Source organism: Hyperolius riggenbachi, chromosome 5 (assembly GCF_040937935.1).
Source record: "Hyperolius riggenbachi isolate aHypRig1 chromosome 5, aHypRig1.pri, whole genome shotgun sequence".
NCBI classification, from domain to species: domain Eukaryota; kingdom Metazoa; phylum Chordata; class Amphibia; order Anura; family Hyperoliidae; genus Hyperolius; species Hyperolius riggenbachi.
In genome coordinates, this window is record NC_090650.1 from 190,357,573 (window position 1) to 190,376,224 (window position 18,652).

At 44.5% G+C, this 18,652-nt stretch overlaps 1 protein-coding gene across 1 annotated transcript in view; it reads right to left on the reverse strand.

The window, feature by feature from the left end:
• Window positions 1-18,652, reverse strand: part of LOC137519361 (maternal DNA replication licensing factor mcm6) — a 198,107-nt gene that overhangs the window by 37,638 nt on the left and 141,817 nt on the right. The window contains exons 13-14 of the mRNA XM_068238314.1: window positions 14,905-15,066; window positions 13,054-13,165 (exon numbers count right to left, since the gene is read on the reverse strand). Of these exons, the coding sequence (XP_068094415.1) occupies window positions 13,054-13,165; window positions 14,905-15,066 (274 nt within the window). The remainder of the gene's footprint in view (window positions 1-13,053; window positions 13,166-14,904; window positions 15,067-18,652) is intronic.

An 18,652-nucleotide genomic window follows, 5' to 3' on the forward strand; every position in this document is an offset into this window, starting at 1 on the left:
GGCAACTATGCTTTACAATGCGTTTAAGGGTGATGTCACAGCACAACGCAATAAAAAGGTACCACTGCCAGTAATCCTCCCATGTCCACGCAGGCATGGACAGGACACTCCAGCGATCTCGTGGTGATGTCAGACTTTAGTCCAATGCCTCGTCTTAGCCCTTCCGTATCCACCCTCCACCAATGCCTTGACCGGCAGGTAGCCGACTACCTGGCCTTTAGTGTGGATGTAGACACTGAGCAGAGATGAACCCCTGGACTACTGGGTGCGCAGGCTTGACCTGCGGCCAGAGCTGTCCCAATTTGCCATCCAACTTCTGTCTTGCCCTGCCTCAAGCGTCCTGTCAGAAAGGACCTTCAGCGCAGCTGGAGGCATTGTCACTGAGAAGAGAAGTCGCCTAAGTCACAAAAGTGTTCAGTACCTCACATTTATCAAAATGAATGAGGCATGGATCCCGGATGGCTACTGCCTACCCGAAGACTAAGTCAGTCCCCACACACAGCATCTCTGCCTGCAGGCCGCTTGACTGCCTTCGGTGGATTCCTGAATTTTTAAGACCGCTATAATAATTTTTCTGGCATGTGTACATGCCTGCCTAACTTTTCTGGCTGCACTGCAGCTGCAACAACAAAAAAAGACATGTACATGTGCCAATTCCCCTTCGTAATCATTACCTTGCCGCGGTGAAGGGGCTTGCGTATCACAATGAAGCAATGACCGCCGACTATATAAGTGTCCTGGGGGGGGGGGGAAAGGGGGCTGGGCACACTCAAGATAATAAGGTCGTTGCTTCATTGTGGACAGACCAAATTCGATCAGCTGGACAGTCACTGTTCTATCATTGAGCTACCACAGCCCGGCCACCATATGGGCTTGAAAACCGCCATGCCTGCACTCTCGCCATGGTGCACACCAGTCCAGCATGGCCGTCACTACACAAACAGCTGTTTGCGGTGCGTTACACAGTGAGTTTGGTGTGTCAGTGTGAAGCAGTACTCTAATTACACTCCCTGATTGATGTATACACATGCAAGATGTTTTAAAGCACTTTAGGTCTCCAATTTAGCATGCAAACTTATTTCTGCCCTTAAAACGCTACTTTGGGTCAAATCCAGATTTTTCCCCGGGACTTTTGGCATCCATCCCACTCATCCATGCCCTCCTCCAGGTGTTAGACCCCTTGAAACATCTTTTCCATCACTTTTGTGGCCAGCATAAATGTTTCTAGTTTTCAAAGTTCGCATCCCCATTGAAGTCTATTGCGGTTCACGAAAGTTCGAGCGAACCAAACTTATGTGGAAGTTCGCGTTCGAGGTTCGCGAACCGAAAATCGGAGGTTCGAGCCAAACTACTATAGAAGTGATTATTACCAGCATAGGACCAATAAAAAGCTAATACTGCACTTTAGAGAGGGCCCCTTTAGAGTCCTGTTGCAGTCGCAGCCTCTGCACCTCCTATTGCTATGCCACTGGGGGAGTGGTAATGAATCTAAATAGTATGTTTGGGACGAAACCAAAGTACCCAGACAGCACCCACACAAACCTAGGGGGAACATTCAAATCGTGTCTAGGCTGCAAATGAAACCTAGGATGCTTGAACTGGAAGCAAGTGTGCTATATATTTTGCCACCACTATTCATAGGAATTAAAATATGGTTTTATAAATCATTAAAAAAATGTTTTTTTATTTTACAACCAATAAATATCTGAGATAAGCATTACGTTCAGGTTTCACTTATCTGCACACCAGGAAAAAAACCTAAATTCCCATCTTTCTTTTATTTTTATGAAATTTATGAATATTACTGCATAGAACAGAAAATGCATTCTTACAACCAGAGACCTGCTTGGAGAAATCCTATCAAATGACAGAATGTGATGCCTTTTTTTTCCCCTTCACACTTCCTAACCTTGGGCTGCTAAACTCCTCATGTAGACTGACATGAAGGTTCTCCTAGTATTTGCATGTAAGAAAAGACAGCATCTCATTTTCGCTGTATGAATTACTGTATCTGTCAATGGATAAGGCATTTTGAAATACTTGTTCAGTAAGGTGGTGTAATGTATCAGAGTGCTGTATTTGGTCAGCTATTTCCTGTAGCAAGAAAGTAGATAGGCATATTTTGTTTTTGTCTTGACACACAAAAACGCTCTCAGGCCTCCATCACAGTCCATCAGTTGCAAAACAAAAGTTTGCCTTCTTAAAACGGAAGGTATTTGTGATTATTCAGGTTGTAGTGAGCATATGAGGTTTCCCACAATGCATCACTGGTGAATATGCAAAGCATCTGTTCCTGTAAGCTAACCACACCCACAGAACTGCTGGAATGCAATGATGTGTCAGTTTGTTAATTGTACAGAGCCACAATAATCCAACACGCATACAGACTGTTTCAGATGGGTTGATCCTCAGTGCATGGCATGGATTAACGTGGCTCTATGGGGTTGGACTTAAACCACCCAGAGTAACAGAATACACAGAAAGCTCATGGTGAATCAAAACTCCATGGAGCGTGTAAGGGGAAACAAAGGACCAAAGATCCCTCTTACTAAAATGTTATGCAAAGTCTGCCTTCTTAAAACAATGTATTTGCGTGTATGCATGTAGGATTTTTGTGGCTCTGTACAATTAACAAGCTGACATCATTGCATTCCAGTGGTTCTTAGATGTGTTTAGCTTACAGGGAAAACAAAGGATGATTTGCATATTCAGCAGTGAAGCATCATGGGAGACATGTGCTCACTCCAATCTGAATTATCACAATAATGTCTGTTTTAATAGGGCAGACTTGTTTTGCATAACATTTTAATAAGAGGGCTCTTTGGTCCTTTGTAGCCTCTCCACACTCCTAGGAGATTTGGTTCACCACGGGCTTGCTGGGTAATCTAAGTCCATCAGTTGCATTGCAGAATAATTTTGCATGTCAACTTACTGCCCATACAATGCTATGGGGCTGTTTACAGTACAGCCTCAACCAATAACGTTATTCTAACGTGCTGCATGCAGGCTTTGTATTAAAGTCTATTAATCATGGTTTTGTTCCCAGAGATATGCATGATTTCGCAGCTGAGTGGCGTCTGGGGTTGCTCAGTTGCTCAGCTGTGAATATGTATCCATTTATGAGGGACAAATCCTTTTATTTTGCTGAAATCCAGTTGCTTCAGTGGTGGCTACATGGGGTAGAGTACAAGTAGATCCAGGGTTTTAAAAGGATAGGTGATAGCGATATGGAGGCTGTAATATTTATTTCCTTGTAAATAATACCAGTTGCAGCCCTGTTGATCTTCTGGAATAAGTAGTGTCTGAGTCAAAACCCTGGAACAAGCATATGGCTAATCCAGTAAAACCTGAGTCAGAGTACCTGATCTGCTGCATGCTTGTTCAGGGTGTATGACAAAGTATTAGCTACACAGGATCAGGAAGACTGCCAGGCAACTGGTATTGTTTAAAAGGAAATATAGCAGCCTCCGGGCCCTCTCACCTCAGGTTTCCTTTAAGATCTTATCACAGATCTTAAAGGCAAACAGCCCATATTATGAATATTCTATTTTGTTAGAGATAGACAGGTTGCAATGCTTGAAATCCCATTTAGGTAGGTGGGCGGCCGTGGCGGGAGTTCCAGAGAATGAGGCACTGAAGTCTATTATTGAAGCATGGAAGGTTATTTATAAATGCATTGTTAATGCAGTGTGTGTGAGTGTGTATTCTGATAAAAGGCCCACATGTGCATCCCGAGGAGACTGCTACTTTGACAGGTGTCCTAAGTGTGAGGATGAATGTCCTAATCTTAAACATATGTTGTGGAATTCTTGGCAGATGGCACTTCCCTTCCTACAATCCATTCAGGGTGCTTTAACAACTCTCTGCAGGGGCGTATCTGGGTAATATGGCGCCTATGGCAAACATTGAATTTGTGCCCCTCCATACTAGTTTAAAATGCCCCTGTAACAAATTGAGTAGCCATGGCCCCGCTAGATAGATTATATAATTAAATAGTTTGGCTTCTTGCTGGGATGGGTGGGTGGCAGCATCTAGCTGCTTGGGTGGCAGCATCTGGTTGTGGTATGAGGGTGTAAGTATTTGGCTGGGGTGGGTGGCAGCATCTGACTGCTGGCTGGGGTGGAAGGGTGTGTGACAGAATCTGGATGCTGGTTGGGGTCTGTGGGTGGCAGCATTTGACTGGGGTGGGAGGGTGGCAGTATCTGGCTGGAATAGGGTGGGTACTACCAGTGTTCCAGCACTCATTGCCCCACCATGTGTATCAAAGTTCAGCGACAGGCAGATTGGCATCTCTTTTCTTGCAGCTACTCTGTTCAGAGAAGCAGGAAGACAGAGCCAGTCAATGTAGAGCAGCTGTAGAAGGAAAGAGATGCTGCTGATCTGCCGGTCACTGAATTTCTGTGCTATCCTTGCAGTGAGGAAACGGCTGCTGGAATGTTTACTGCCCACAAAAGTTGAGGAGGGAGGGAGAGCAGGTAATATGGAGCTGAAGGATTCCCCAACAGAGAAGTCCTGAGCAGCAATCACTGATCTTCTGTGCTCAGGCACAGTGATGGCTGAAGGACCTCCAGTAATACCATCACTCAGCTGAAGGGAAGGGGGAGGGAAGCTGTAATGCTCCATCCCCTCACTGAGATACATTAACTTCTTTAATTACCGTATTTGGATTATAAGACACACTTTTTCTCCCCCAAAAGTTGGGGGGAAAGTCAGTGCGTCTCATGGCCCGAATGTGCAGCCAGATGTCCCCCATAAGCAGCTGAAGGATGTACTGGAAGCCCTCGCCTATCCAGCCAAGGGCTCCATGTCCTGCATCCTGCTTCCTTGTTCACTATGCATGGGCCTCCTCTGGCCACCCTCTGGCTCGCCTCATGATGCCCATGCTTCTTTAACGCGAGGACATCTGTGGCTCTGGGGACACTGGTGGCTACTGTGCAGCAACGTGAATCTCCCCTAGATCTGCAGATATTCAGCCTTCACTGCCATCACCCGGACAGAGGATATCAGTGGCTGAGCCACGTGGGCCATCTGCTAGCACAGCCCACGTGATTCCGGTACTTTCAGTGGATCCAGCAGGCATCTTCTCTTCGCCCCCGATTTCCCTTCTCTGTCACCACCGGGATGGAGGACATCGGCATCTCTGGGGACATTTGTGGCTCCTGTGCAGCAGCGTCAATCTCCCTGGATCGGCGGATATTCAGCCTTCACTGCCCTCACCGGAACAGAGGATATCGGCGGCTGAGCCACGTGGGCCATCGGCTGGCGCAGCCCACGTGACTTCGGTACTTTCCACGGCTCCAGCAGGCATCAACTGCTTGCCACCGATGTCCCTTCTCTGCAGACATTGGTGGCTCTGGGGACATCGGTGGCTCACGTGCAGCAGCGGCAATCTCCCTGATTTGGCGGATCCTCCTCATTTGCCGTCACCCGGACGGAAGACATCGGTGGCTCTGGCAACATCGTGGCTCACAAGCAGCAGCGGCAATCGCCCTGGATTGGTGGATCTTCCTCGTTTGCCATCACATGGGCCAGCAACAGGCGCTGCCCATGTGACTCCGGTCCTTGCAGCGGTTCCGGATCCAGGAGGCATCCAGACCTTGCCACAGATGTCCCTGCTCTCTGGATCTGACTACAGGGGACCCAGGACACCATCCCCAGTAACCCAGGATAAACAGCAGCCCAGTCCCTGGCAGCATCCTCTCCCCTAGGATCGGTAAGTATGAAAAATGCATTTGTACCTTGTGTAGGTAGTGGGGGCAATGCAGCTTAGTGCAGGTAGTAAAGACATTGTAGCTTAGTGTAGGTATGGAGGGAATTGTAGCTTAGTGCAGGTAGTGGGGGCATTGCAGCTTAGTGTAGGTAGTGGGGGCATTGTAGCTGAGAGTAGGTAGTGGGGGCATTGTAGCTTAGTGCAGGTAGTGGGGGCATAGTAGCTTAGTGTAGGTTTTTGGGGGCAGCAGGGGTTATTGTAATGTAGTTAGTGGGACAGCATGTGTTAGTGTAGCTGGACAATCAGTGTAGCTTAGATAGAGAGTTTGGGGGGGGGGGGGGGGGGGGGGGGGGTTGGGGAAGGCTCCATAAGATGCCCCTACACCATAAACGTACCAGGTTTAGTGGGTTTTGGGTTTTTCCTCCTGATTTTTGCCCTCTAGTTGCGTCTTATAGTCCGAATAATACGGTACACAGCATTAGTGGAGGGCGGAAGCGAGCGTTGATGCACAGTGACCGCGCAGGGAGGAGGAAGAGGGAACTGCACCCCTCCCCCAGTAGCTGGAAGGAGGTGGCTCCCAGGGCATTAGCAACGACCTACACATCTGTAGATAGGAAATGTGAAGAGAAAACAGAGGTGCCAGCAGGATAAAATCATATATTAAGAGTTTAAAATTCCTCAGGAGGCAGTGGTGGACTCGCCTCCCCGAAGCAGACAAAATACCGTGGATGAGGGTACAAACAAATTTATTCACATACTCCAACAAATCATGCAACGCATTTCGCAGGTATATTGCTGCTTCCTCAGGCAACAACAACAATGGAGAACACACTGAAAAGACAGACAACGTACAGTGTTCTCAGACTGAAGTATAGGTAGTGATTGAACATTATTGAATATATATATATATATATATATATATATATATATATATATATATATATATATATATATATATATATACATACACACATACACACATACACACATATATACATATATATATATATATATATATATATATATATATATACACACACACAAATATACATAAACTCACAAATGTGTAAATACACAAACACATGTGCATGAGAAATTGGTATGGAGAGAGGTGGGGGAGGGGGGGAGGGTTAGTTGGGGGGAGAAGTAGGTAAAGGATGGACAAAGAGGGTCCCTGAAAAATTAGTGTAGTACGGCATCGGTGGGTGCAGTAATATATTTATTACAAACGGCGAGTGAAGGGGGGGCTAAGTGAAAGGACAATAAAATATATATATATATATATATATATATATTTATATATATATATATATTTATATTTATATATTTATAATATATATATATATATATATATATATATATTTATATTTATATTTATATATATATATATATATATATATATATATAATATATATATATATATATATATATATATATATATATATATATATATTTATATTTATATGTATATATATATATATATATATATATATATATATATATATATATATATATATATATATATATATTCATATATATTTATATATATATTTATATATATATATATTTATATATCTATATATATTTATATATATATATATATTTATATATCTATTTATCTATATATCTATATATCTATATATCTATATATCTATATCTATATCTATATATTTATATATATATATTATAAATGCAGTGGTACTGAGTACATGTGGTTATATGCTGCCACCTAGTGTTAGTTTCATATGATCGAAATAAAATTTCGATTTACATGTGATCGTCTTTTATATGATAGGTTCATTTTGTAGTCCGAGAGTGGAAGGTGTTGGTGTGGGTGATGAATTTGCACGCCAGACATCTGGAGTGATTACAGGACAAAAATCCAGGTGGTTTGTCCAACGGAGTGGTATTGGTGTGGGAGCAATAGGTTTTAACCTCCTGAGCGGTATGGACGAGCTCAGCTCGTCCATCACCGCCGGAGGCTGCCGCTCAGGCCCTGCTGGGCCGATTTTCTTCAAATAAAGTGCAGCACACGCAGCCGGCACTTTGCCAGCCGCGTGTGCTGCCTGATCGCCTGAGCCCTGCGCAGCCGGAACAAAAAGTTCCGGCCAGCGCTAAGGGCTGGCGCCATGGCGACGATCTAAGCAAAACAAGGAAGGCCGCTCATTGCGGCCTTCCTTGTTTATTATGGGCGCCGGAGGCGATCGGAAGAACGCCTCCGGAGCGCCCTCTAGTGGGCTTTCATGCAGCCAACTTTCAGTTGGCTGCATGAAATAGTTTTTTTTTTTAATTAAAAAAAAAACCCTCCCGCAGCCTCCCTGGCGATCTCAATAGAACGCCGGGGAGGTTAAGCAACTGGGGGCCAGAATGTTGCAGAGGTTGGGTGCGCATCGGTAGGTGATGGCTGGTGTGTTGGGAATGATTGATCGGAGGTGTGAGTCCTGTAAAAGGATTTCCCATCTGTTGGTGAGGATTTTTCTGATGTTTTGATGTTGTGAGCTGAATTTTGTGATTTATCTGGGTAGGGATTCAGTATGTTTAGGGCTGTCTGTTAACCCTCCTGGCGGTATAAAAAATTCCGCCAGGAGGGAGCACAGCAGTTTTTTTTTTTATTTTATTTTTTTTATATCATGTAGCGAGCCCAGGGCTCGCTACATGATAGCCGCTGCTCAGCGGCATCCCCCCGCCCGCTTCGATCGCCTTCCGCGATCTCCAATCAGGAAATCCCGTTCAAAGAACGGGATTTCCTGGAGGGCTTCCCCCATCGCCATGGCGACGGGGCGGAATGACGTCACCGACGTCGGGACGTCATTGGGAGTCCTAAACCACCCCTCAGCGCTGCCTGACACTGATTAGCCAGGCAGTGCACAGGGTCTGGGGGGGGGCGCGCGGCGCAACGGATAGCGGAGATTGTGCACGGGGCGGCGGCGATCGGTGTGCTGATGCAGCTAGCAAAGTGCCCCCGGTTTCCAACATGGCCACGGTGGCACCTTGCTTTGCACAGTGTGCAGGCTCTGATTCATGTTAACAATACGAACAAGTCACGCCCACACTGTCCCGTCATCCATGAGAGTGTGCATGCGCACTTTGCCAGTAAGAGACGCGACGCTGTGGGCGCATTGCCCACAGCATGACGTACATTTCAGTGTGACCTAATAGGCGCTCTACTGTTCTGTATAGAACAGCGGTGTGACATTGTCGCACCGCCCACAAATGTTGCATAACGGATTCCCTTTCCCTCATTGGCTGACAGACACGCCCCCTTTAATACCTAACAGCTCCATAGGCCTTCACACCCACCCTCACACCACTTTATTGGCCAATTTCCCAGTCATTAAGATATATAAACAGCTGCAAGCCTATAGGCCAGTGCAGAGGTGCTACACGTGACCTTGAGACTGTACTGGTAAGTTTTTTAAAGCTTTTTTTAAAGTTTTTTTTTATAGTTTTTTGCCCTTGTCCTTCCACTACCTTACTACTTACATAATTACTTGTCACTTAATATACCCCACTCTCCTTTTTGGTCAGCCCCCCTCCTTACACCTTATACTCCTTACACCTGGTATTTACAGACAGCCACTTAGCCCCCCCCCCCTTCACTCGCATACCATACCATACTACACTAATTTTAAGGGACCCTCATTGTCCATCCTTTACCTACTTCTCCCCAACAAACCCCCCCCCCCCACAACCTCTCTCCATACCAATTTCTCATGCACATGTGTGTGTATATACACATTTGTGAGTGTATGTATATTCGTATATATATAGAATTCAATAATGTTCAATCACTAACTATACTTCAGTCTGAAAACACTGTACGATGTCCGTCTTTTCAGTGTGTACTCCACTGTTATTGCCGGAGGAAGCGGGAATATACCTGTGAAATGCGTTGCACTATTTGTTGGAGTATGTGAATAAATTTGTTTGTACCCTCATCCACGGTATTTTGTCTGCTTCAGGATGTGAGTCCACCACTGCCTCCCGAGTAATATTAAACTTTTACTATATGATTTTATCCTGCTGGCGCCTCAGTTTTCTCTTCACAATACCAATATCCACCCCTGGTGGAGGGGTCGAATCCCCTTTTTCTCCTTCTACAGAAAGACATCTTAATCCTGAGTGACAGGTCTAATCTCCTCACCTGCCTACACAGTGCTGCCTATACGGTGACCCTGACTTGTGAGTATATACATTATATACTTTTCCATTTACCCATCCATTGATTTACTACACTATATTGGGCTCTGTGTCCCCATTTTTCTCATTCTTAGGAAATGGTTATTCCCTCTCCCGTTAACTATGATCCACGACATATTGGACCAACTTTTACATCTGGAGAGTTTGAATGTCAAAATAATTAAAAAGAACTCACCTAAATCTTAGAATTTATTGCCCTTTTATGGAAAAGGTGTGCTCTAGTAAGGAGATTGTTCGTATTATACCGCAATTATAGGACACTACTTGGTATTTTACTCAGAAGATAGGTGGGTACCTAGGTAGTCTTGAAATTTGATGGTGGGAGAGGAGGTAAAGAGACTCTGAAGTCTCCCAAAATTGCACTTTTTATTTAACAATTCTCTCTCAGTAAAACCCAAGCCAAAAACGCTGCATCCTGTGGAAAATTGCTGCATTTAACCCCCAAATACCGGGTCAAAATCCACGACTTTCAAAGTCGTGGATTTTGCTGCCCGAGGAGGGAGAGCTTTGAGATGCAGCTCTGCCTCCATGCACGTCAATCCGCGCATATCTCTCCGCCTCTCCCGCTAGCTCTCCTCTCTCAGTAGAGAAGAGGACAGAGGGGCAGGAGAGGCGGCGATCAGCGGGGATTGATGCGCATGGAGGCAGAGCTGCAGCCCAAAGCTCTGCCTCTATCAGGAAGCGCTCCCGATTTCAGCCCCAGGATTTGGGGGTATAAGACCCTAATTCGGCTGCAGGACGCAGCGTTTTAGCTTGGGTTATAATGCTTAAGAGAATTGTTAATAAAAGTGCAATTTTGGGAGACTTCAGAGTCTCTAAGTCTGATGTGTGACATATACAAGGCAGATGGGTCAGGATGGGGGGAGGGGGGCATGAAAAATGTTAAGGGTTAAAGTGGTATCAATGATGTATATAGTTTGTTTATGTAGTCCAATCAAATCAACACTAACAAAACTATAATCAGCTCTTTATTGAAAAGTTAAGAGATTGATTCTTTCTGTAATACAGCTGTAGAGAAAGCATCATGCTTTTTTAACTTTCCAAGAGCTGATTTATACTATAGACAGTGCGGATTTGATTGGACTACAAGATTGGAGGCACTTGAATGTGCGTCGAGTGGCTGGGGTCAGCTTGTCACATGATAACCCTCCTCAGGTTCTAGCTACACACAGAATTGTATTGGTTGTCTAATCTTTCATATGGTTATTCTTTCTGTGTAGGACTATGGTCTTTTGTTGAGACATCAATGTAATTTGCCATTATGTTATAATGTAAAAGAATTTCCATATATGTTGATGTGTGGATGAATATTGCATATTCTTTTTACCATTTTCTACACTATTTGAATATGCCTAGTATTTAAGGGAGTGAGCCAAGGTCACCTTAGTGAGGTACACTAAATAGGTCTTCTGGCCTGACATACCACGGCTATGCGGACGACACCCAACTATATCTTTCCTTCAAGCCTGGTGTGACAGACCCAACTCGAACTATAAACGCCTGCTTACGTGAACTACAGCAATGGATGACACTAAATGCAGACAAAACTGAAGTCCTTCTGATCGGAGGGCAGCACATAAAACAACTTAACTTGCAGTCTTCACCACTGGGAGTAGACGGCTCAGATCTATACATCTCTGATCATGTGCGTAGCCTGGGAGTTCTAATTGATAGGGATTTAAACTTCAGAACTCACATCTCTGCTGTGGTGAAATCATCCTATTTTCACATTAAGAATATCGCAAAAATAAAGCATCTTATCCCCCCAGAAGATCTACCAACCTTAGTTCATGCATTCATTACCTCCCGACTGGACTACTGCAATGCTCTCTACACTGGCCTTCCAAAAAAGGACTTGTACCGCCTAGAGCTGACACAGAATACTGCTGCCAGTGCTAACCAACCAACCCCATCACTGCCACATAACACCAGTCCTGCACTCCCTTCACTGGCTACCTATAGAATGGAGGGTCGGCCTACTGACATTTAAATCATTGAATAATCTGGGCCCTGGGTACATTAAAGAAATGTTACAGCTGCGTAGCAATCCCCGCATTCTCAGATCCACAGGTTCTAATAATCTAGTCATACCCAGAGTCCACTTGGAAACTTTTTGTCCCAGAGCCTTCTGTCATGCTGCATATGTTTTGGAACTCCTTACCTCAGCAGATCAGGGCAGCTCCATCCCTGGACGTGTTTAAATCCAGACTGAAAACCCACCTGTTCAGTTTGGCATTTGCAGAAATATAATTTTTGTTGTGTGAATACTTCATCTTACTACCAATTACTGAATCTGAGAGAGTCTAAGCACTTTGAGTCCTATGAGAGAAAACGGCTATAGAAATGTTATTGTATCATAGGTTTCATATCCATCCCTACTGTACAGCTTGTAGCTGAATAAAAAAAAAAAATAACCTACCTAGTATTTCAAATCCCCAAATCCTCAGCTGCACTACTTCCCAATCTCACCACAGCTGTGAATGCCTAGATTGATAGAGGCCATATCCGGTTCTTTTCTTGAGCCCCGCTACCCTAGAAGCAGCATTCCTAACCTCATGAAAATGTATTAAAATGCGTAGTCAGGACAAGCTTGCCTTACATTTTTCCCTACCTCTTCTAACTGCAACCCAGCTACAAACCTCACTATCTTGTTCCTGATTTACCTCACACTTTTCACTGATCACCACTGGTGCCTGTTTGGACAGCGCCAAGTTTATAGAATAAATAGCTCTATGATGTGCAAAGTGTACCAGTTGTTTATAATGTATAGTAATTTATTAACGTTATGGATGTGTCCTTCCGGGCTGCTCCTAGGTTTGTTTAGAATGACATAAAATTAACTCCGTTGTGAGAGAAGTAATTAGACTAAAAATATTTTCGCATTTGATTAGTTGGTCTGAAAGGTAAGGACCTTGAAACATGTAATCCTGATTAGATATGGTCAATGAGATGCTAAGAATTCCTGATTGATTTCAAATTCTATGGAGCTTTGAACTAGACCAATCAAAATAATTTCCTGTTTTGCCTGGCCCAATCAAAAATCGACACAAGCTACTCTGAAGATATGCATCTCATCATTTTACATTTATAAAATTAATCATTTCATTTGGTGATGAAAAGTGAAAAAACTAGGAAAACATTACCTGCCAAGGGGTTTTCATTTTCACCTTGATCAAAGTTTATATCAGGTGTATCCACACGAATAATTGATTTACTTAAGAGTCTGAAAGCTTCTTTAACATGTTTTGGTTGAACCTGAAAGAATCACAGGCATTGCTTAATTTCAAGCATAAGATATAAATGTTCCGCTCGGAACTTCAGCAAGTAGGTTACTGCTTAAGCAGTACACTACCAGACACTGGGTATTATCCATCTTCCCTCCAACAACTCTCTCCACACTGGTAGCCAGGGGTGTTTCTAGGTTCCTGGGAGATCCGGGGCAACCCTAGGCACCAAAAGGAAATAATTGTGCGGCAAAAATGGGTGTGTCATGCTGCAGAAAGCGGGCATGGCCATAGGTGGGGCCAAATGTACATGAACATAGCAGTGGCGTAACTTAAATATATTCAATAGGCACCCTCACCTGGCTTCTGTCTGGTCTTCGGCTGGCTGGCCTGTGTGCTGTACTCGGCTGGCGGTTATGCTGGGCTGCCTGGCTGGTGGTTATGCTGTGCTATACTGTGCTGGCCTGGCTGGTGGTGATGCTGTGCTGGCATTGATGCTGTGGCGGCCTGGCCGACTGATGCTGTGCCAGCTTGGCTGGCGGTGATGTTGAGCCAGCCTGGCTTTGCTAGGTGACTTGCTGGGGGCTTTGCTGGGCAATGTGCTGGGGGCATTTTGAGGTCTTTGCTGTGCTGGGGGCTTTACTAGGTTTTGCTTGGCTGTATGCTTTGCTGGGCTGCGACCAGGAGGCTTTGCTAGGCTGGGGGGTTTGCTTTGCTGGGCTGGGGCCCTTGGGCTTTGCTTGGCTGTAGGTAGGTGCTCCCAGTATAGGTTAGATAGGTAGCTCCCCCAGTATAGGTTAGATAGGTAGCTTCCCCCAGTATAGGTTAGATAGGTAGCTTCCCCCAGTGTAGGTTAGATAGGTAGCTTCCCCCAGTGTAGGTTAGATAGGTAGCTTCCCTCAGTATAGATTAAATAGTTAGCTTCTCTCCCAGTATAGATTAGATAGGTAGCCCCGCGTAAGGAGGCGGGGGTGCTGGGCAAAGCAGGCAGTTAAAAACTCACCTTCCATTCGGATCGATGCAGGCACAGCCTCCATCTTCTTCCGACTTCCACCCCCAGTGTCCATTGCCTTGGTTACAGTGCCCCCTGTGATGACATCGGTCACGTCATCACAGGGGGCACTGTAACCAAGGCGACAGATGCCGTGCAGCAAGGCCTTAAAGAAAACCTGTAATTAAGAAAAAGTCGCCGGTGGGTACTTACCTCGTGAGGGGGAAGCCTCTTGATCCTAACAAGGCTTCCCCTATTCTTCCCCGTCCCTCCATTGTCCAGCTGCAACCCCCTGAAGCACAGTGATGTAAATATTTACCTTCCAGGATCCAGCGCAGGCGTACTAGCGGATCCTCCTTTGGGTTAAGGCGGAAATAGCCGAACCTGATCCATCCACTCTACTGCACAGGTGCAAGTCTTTTTGCGCCTGTGCAGTAGAGTGGATACGATCTGGTTCGGCTATTTCTGTCTTACCCAAAGGAAGAGCCGCTACTGTGCCTGCACTGGATCCCGGCAAGGTAAATCCGTGCTGGTCGGAGGAGGATTGCTGGATGCTTCAGGGGAGCCAGCGCTGGACTGCCTGCAGCTACAGGGATGGGGGAATCCTCATTGGAACCCTAAGGCTTCCCCCTCCCGAGGTGAGTACCACCCAGAGGATTTTTTTTTTAGTACAGGTTTTCTTTAAAGCTAAAGTGGCCTAAATAACAAAAAATAGACTGGTCACTAGGGGGGTTTAAGCCTACGGTCCTGAACTGGTTAATACCAGATATTGTACTCACTTCATCAGAGCAGTGCATGCGGGCCATGCTCTCAGATAATCGTATCAAACTTTCCAGTTGTCTTACAGTAATTCTCCATGCAGATTTTGTTACTCCAGTACCATCCCGCTGTCTAAGCCGACGGTACTGCTCAACAATAAATTCTTCTGCTTCTTTGGTGATCTAAAAACAAATTTAAAAAGCAAATTTTAATAATGTATGTAGCTTATGTAGTATACTGTATATTTTGTATTGTTTTTATGTATATCACACACACAGGTAGTCTCTGGATGTGCTGGGCCTGGCAGTGGCACACACAGTATGAAATCCCAACTCTGTCTATGCAACACAAGTGTCAGTGGGACACACACACACACAAAAAAAAAATAGATCACAAGTGCAAGATTAGCTCTCAAAAGAGCTGCCTGACGCTGCCTAACTTTTATAAGGGGGGGCTCCAGGAGGGAGTGTAGCCTAATTGGCTACAATGTGCCTGCTGACTGTGATGTAGAGGTTCAAAGTGGCACTATGGGGGCGAACCTAACTTACAGAAAATTTTGCGGTTCTCCGCGATTGCAGACCCCCGGAAGTTCGCCTGGAACCGTTCGGGCCAGCTCTACCTGGAAGACAAAACCATCCAAATGATCATGAATGAAACTGTCCTCAGTTGTTGTAGTGTGTGGAACATTATTATTAGGTGTCTGCACGCTGGGTACCACGTTTGCCAACTCCTTTCCAAAAACAGACAGGACATGACCATTTAAGAGAGATGTTGACAGAGTTAAGACAGGGTGAAGAGGATTTTTTTTTGGTCAGGCACCATTATCCTTCAAACGCATGAATTCTATCATGCTTCCATCTAATACTTTAGTCACCTCTGGCACAATCTGTATAATTAACGTAATAATAATAATAATAATAATAATAATAATATCTATTCATGCACCACCTTAAAGTGAACCTCCGGACTAAAAATCTACTCAGAACTGAAAAGGCTTGGTGTTTCTTTAACAGTTTCACAGCATCAGAACTTTGTTTTTCTTACCAAAGCATCATTTTTAGCTGCATTTTTGGGTAAGCTCCACCCATCAAAGAAAAAAATCCCAGGCTTTTTTCCCTGATGCTGTGCAGAGCATGATGGGATTTCCTATGTTATTCACGTTGCCTAGCAACTGGGAGAGGCGCTCAGGACACGGAACAGTTGGAACTGTGTCTCATGCTCCCTGTCACCTCCTTTTAACCAAAAAGATGGCTGCAATCATGAAATCAAACATTTGCCTTTTTTTAAAACAGTGTGGCTATCTATTTTAATTAACATAACTAATGTAACTTAATGACAGTATGTTTGTTTAGGCTGGAGTTCCTCTTTAACAGTGTTGCCAACCTTCCATATATTTACGGATTATCCATAAACCTACAGTTAAATCCTTGTGAAATCTGTGTTTTGGCCGCATCCATAAAAATTTGCACGACTGCTGGCTATGTGTGAGACATCGCGCTCTGTGCTGATTGGCTTAAGACCAAATCCAATGCTCCAATATGGGGAAGCTTCTCGGTCTGCTGTGTTTTTTTTTTTTTTTTTTTTTTGGTGTCACAGTTCACTCATCTCTTAAACTACAAGAAAGGCCCAGGAGTAGTCTTAGCTACCATAATATCGATGTTACGGCAGGGCCCTTATTACACTTTCTCTTACAGGGCTATGGAAACCATTTTGCCCATGCAATAAAGTGAGGTGCAAAAATGAATGCCTAGCAGAGGATGGTTTCAATCCATCAACCTCTGGGTTATGGGCCCAGCACACTTCTGCTGCGCCACTCTGCAGTCTGCTTACATTTGCATACAATCTTCAAGTTTACGAAGGGTACATTAGTTGAAATAGTTAGAATACAATCTATGTTACAGCAAGGCCCTAATGACACTTTCTCTTAAGGGGATATGGCGGCCATTGGTTAGTGCATTTGGCTGTTAACCGAAAGGTTGGTGGTTCAAGCCCACCCAGGGATGGCCTTGCCTTTTGTGTTTTGCGAAGGGAACTAATGTACCCTTCTTAAACTTGAAAATTGTATACAAACGTAAGCAGACTGCAGAGTGGTGCAGCGGAAGTGTGCTGGGCCCATAATCCAGAGGTTGATGGATCAAAACCATCCTCTGCTAAGCACGATTTCATTTTTGCACCTCACTTTATCGCATGGACAAAACGGTTTCCATAGCCCTGTAAGAGAAAGTGTAATAAGGGCCCTGCCTTAACATAGATATTACGGTAGCTAAGACTACTCCTGGGCCTTTCTTGTAGTTGAAGAGATGAGTGAACCTCGACACCACCAAAAAAAATAAAAATAAACGAAAAATAAAAAAAAAACACAGCAAACAGAGAAGCTTCCCCATATTGGAGCATTGGATTTGGTAAAGTCTTAAGCCAATGTATTGTAAGACACAAGTAAGCTTTAGGTTAGCAGGAATAGTTGCATGGCCACCTAGCTTTTCATCCTTCCCAGGCCAGCTAGGCTGGCTTCAGCCCGTAGTGTCGGTAGTATAGTGGTGAGCATAGCTGCCCTCCAAGCAGTCGACCTGGGTTCGATTCCTGGCCAAGGTATGTGAGCGTGCTTTTGACATCCTACAAATCCCTGGAAGACTATGTCCTCCGGAGGAGGAGAGAGGAAGGGAGGGAGGATTACACTCCCTGATTGATGTATACACATATAGTAGTGTAGGCCTGCAATTTAGCATTGAATGGGATTTCTGCCTTTAAAACACTGCTTTGTATGAAAACCAAATTTTTTTTCGGGACTTTTGACGTCTATCCCAGTCAACCATGTCTCCCTCCAGGTGTTCGATGCTTTGAAACATCTTTTCCATTACTTTTCTGGCCAGCATAATTTTTTCGAATTTTTTAAGTTCGCCTCCCCATTGAAGTCTATGGCGGTTCGCAAAAGTTGACGCGAACCGAACTTTCGCGGTAGGTTCACGAACCTAAAATCGGAGGTTCGGGCCATCTCTAGTAGAGAACACATAGCGTGTTTGACTCGCCAATATACATCATCATTGAGCTAAACTTTGACCCCTTACATCACAGTCAGCAAGCACATGGAAGCCAATCAGCTAGCATCCCCTCCTGGACACCCCGTCCCCCTTTAAAAACGCAGTTGCGCCCGCCATGTTGCATTCAGTCTTCGGATGATATAGTGAGAGTAATGGAGAGACATTGCTGCACATAGGGAAAGCGTTAGCTCGGCCTGTTTTGTTGTTCCTCGCTGACTGACCCCAAAAAGCCCTTCTGAGGGCTACTGCATCCTTCTGCTTTTTTTTTTATGTGTGTGCATGACATTCTACAGACCACACACACTCAGAGCTGTGCCCAGTACTACTGCTTACTGCTATTGTGTGCCACAGACATGCACAGTACTACTCCAGTGCCTTATTTTACACTGTATTGTGTTGGAACTATTGCATATCTCTGTGTCTAACACGCCACAGCAGTGGTGGGCCGAAATTTCGCATATGCAAAATTTTGCATCGAAATTCGCAATTATGCATCGTAATGCAAAATTTCATGGAAAATCGTAATTCATTTCGTATGTAATTTCATAATTTCGCATGCATTTTCGCATACGTTTCACAAAATTATGCGTTTGTGACGACTTTAGTGGTTAATAGCAAAGCCCCCATACATGCTATTTATACAAAAATTGCTACATATATGTTAAGGAGAATAGTGAGTACTAGGCAAAAAAAAAAAACACGTTTCCAAAAAGACCTTGTATTTTTCGAG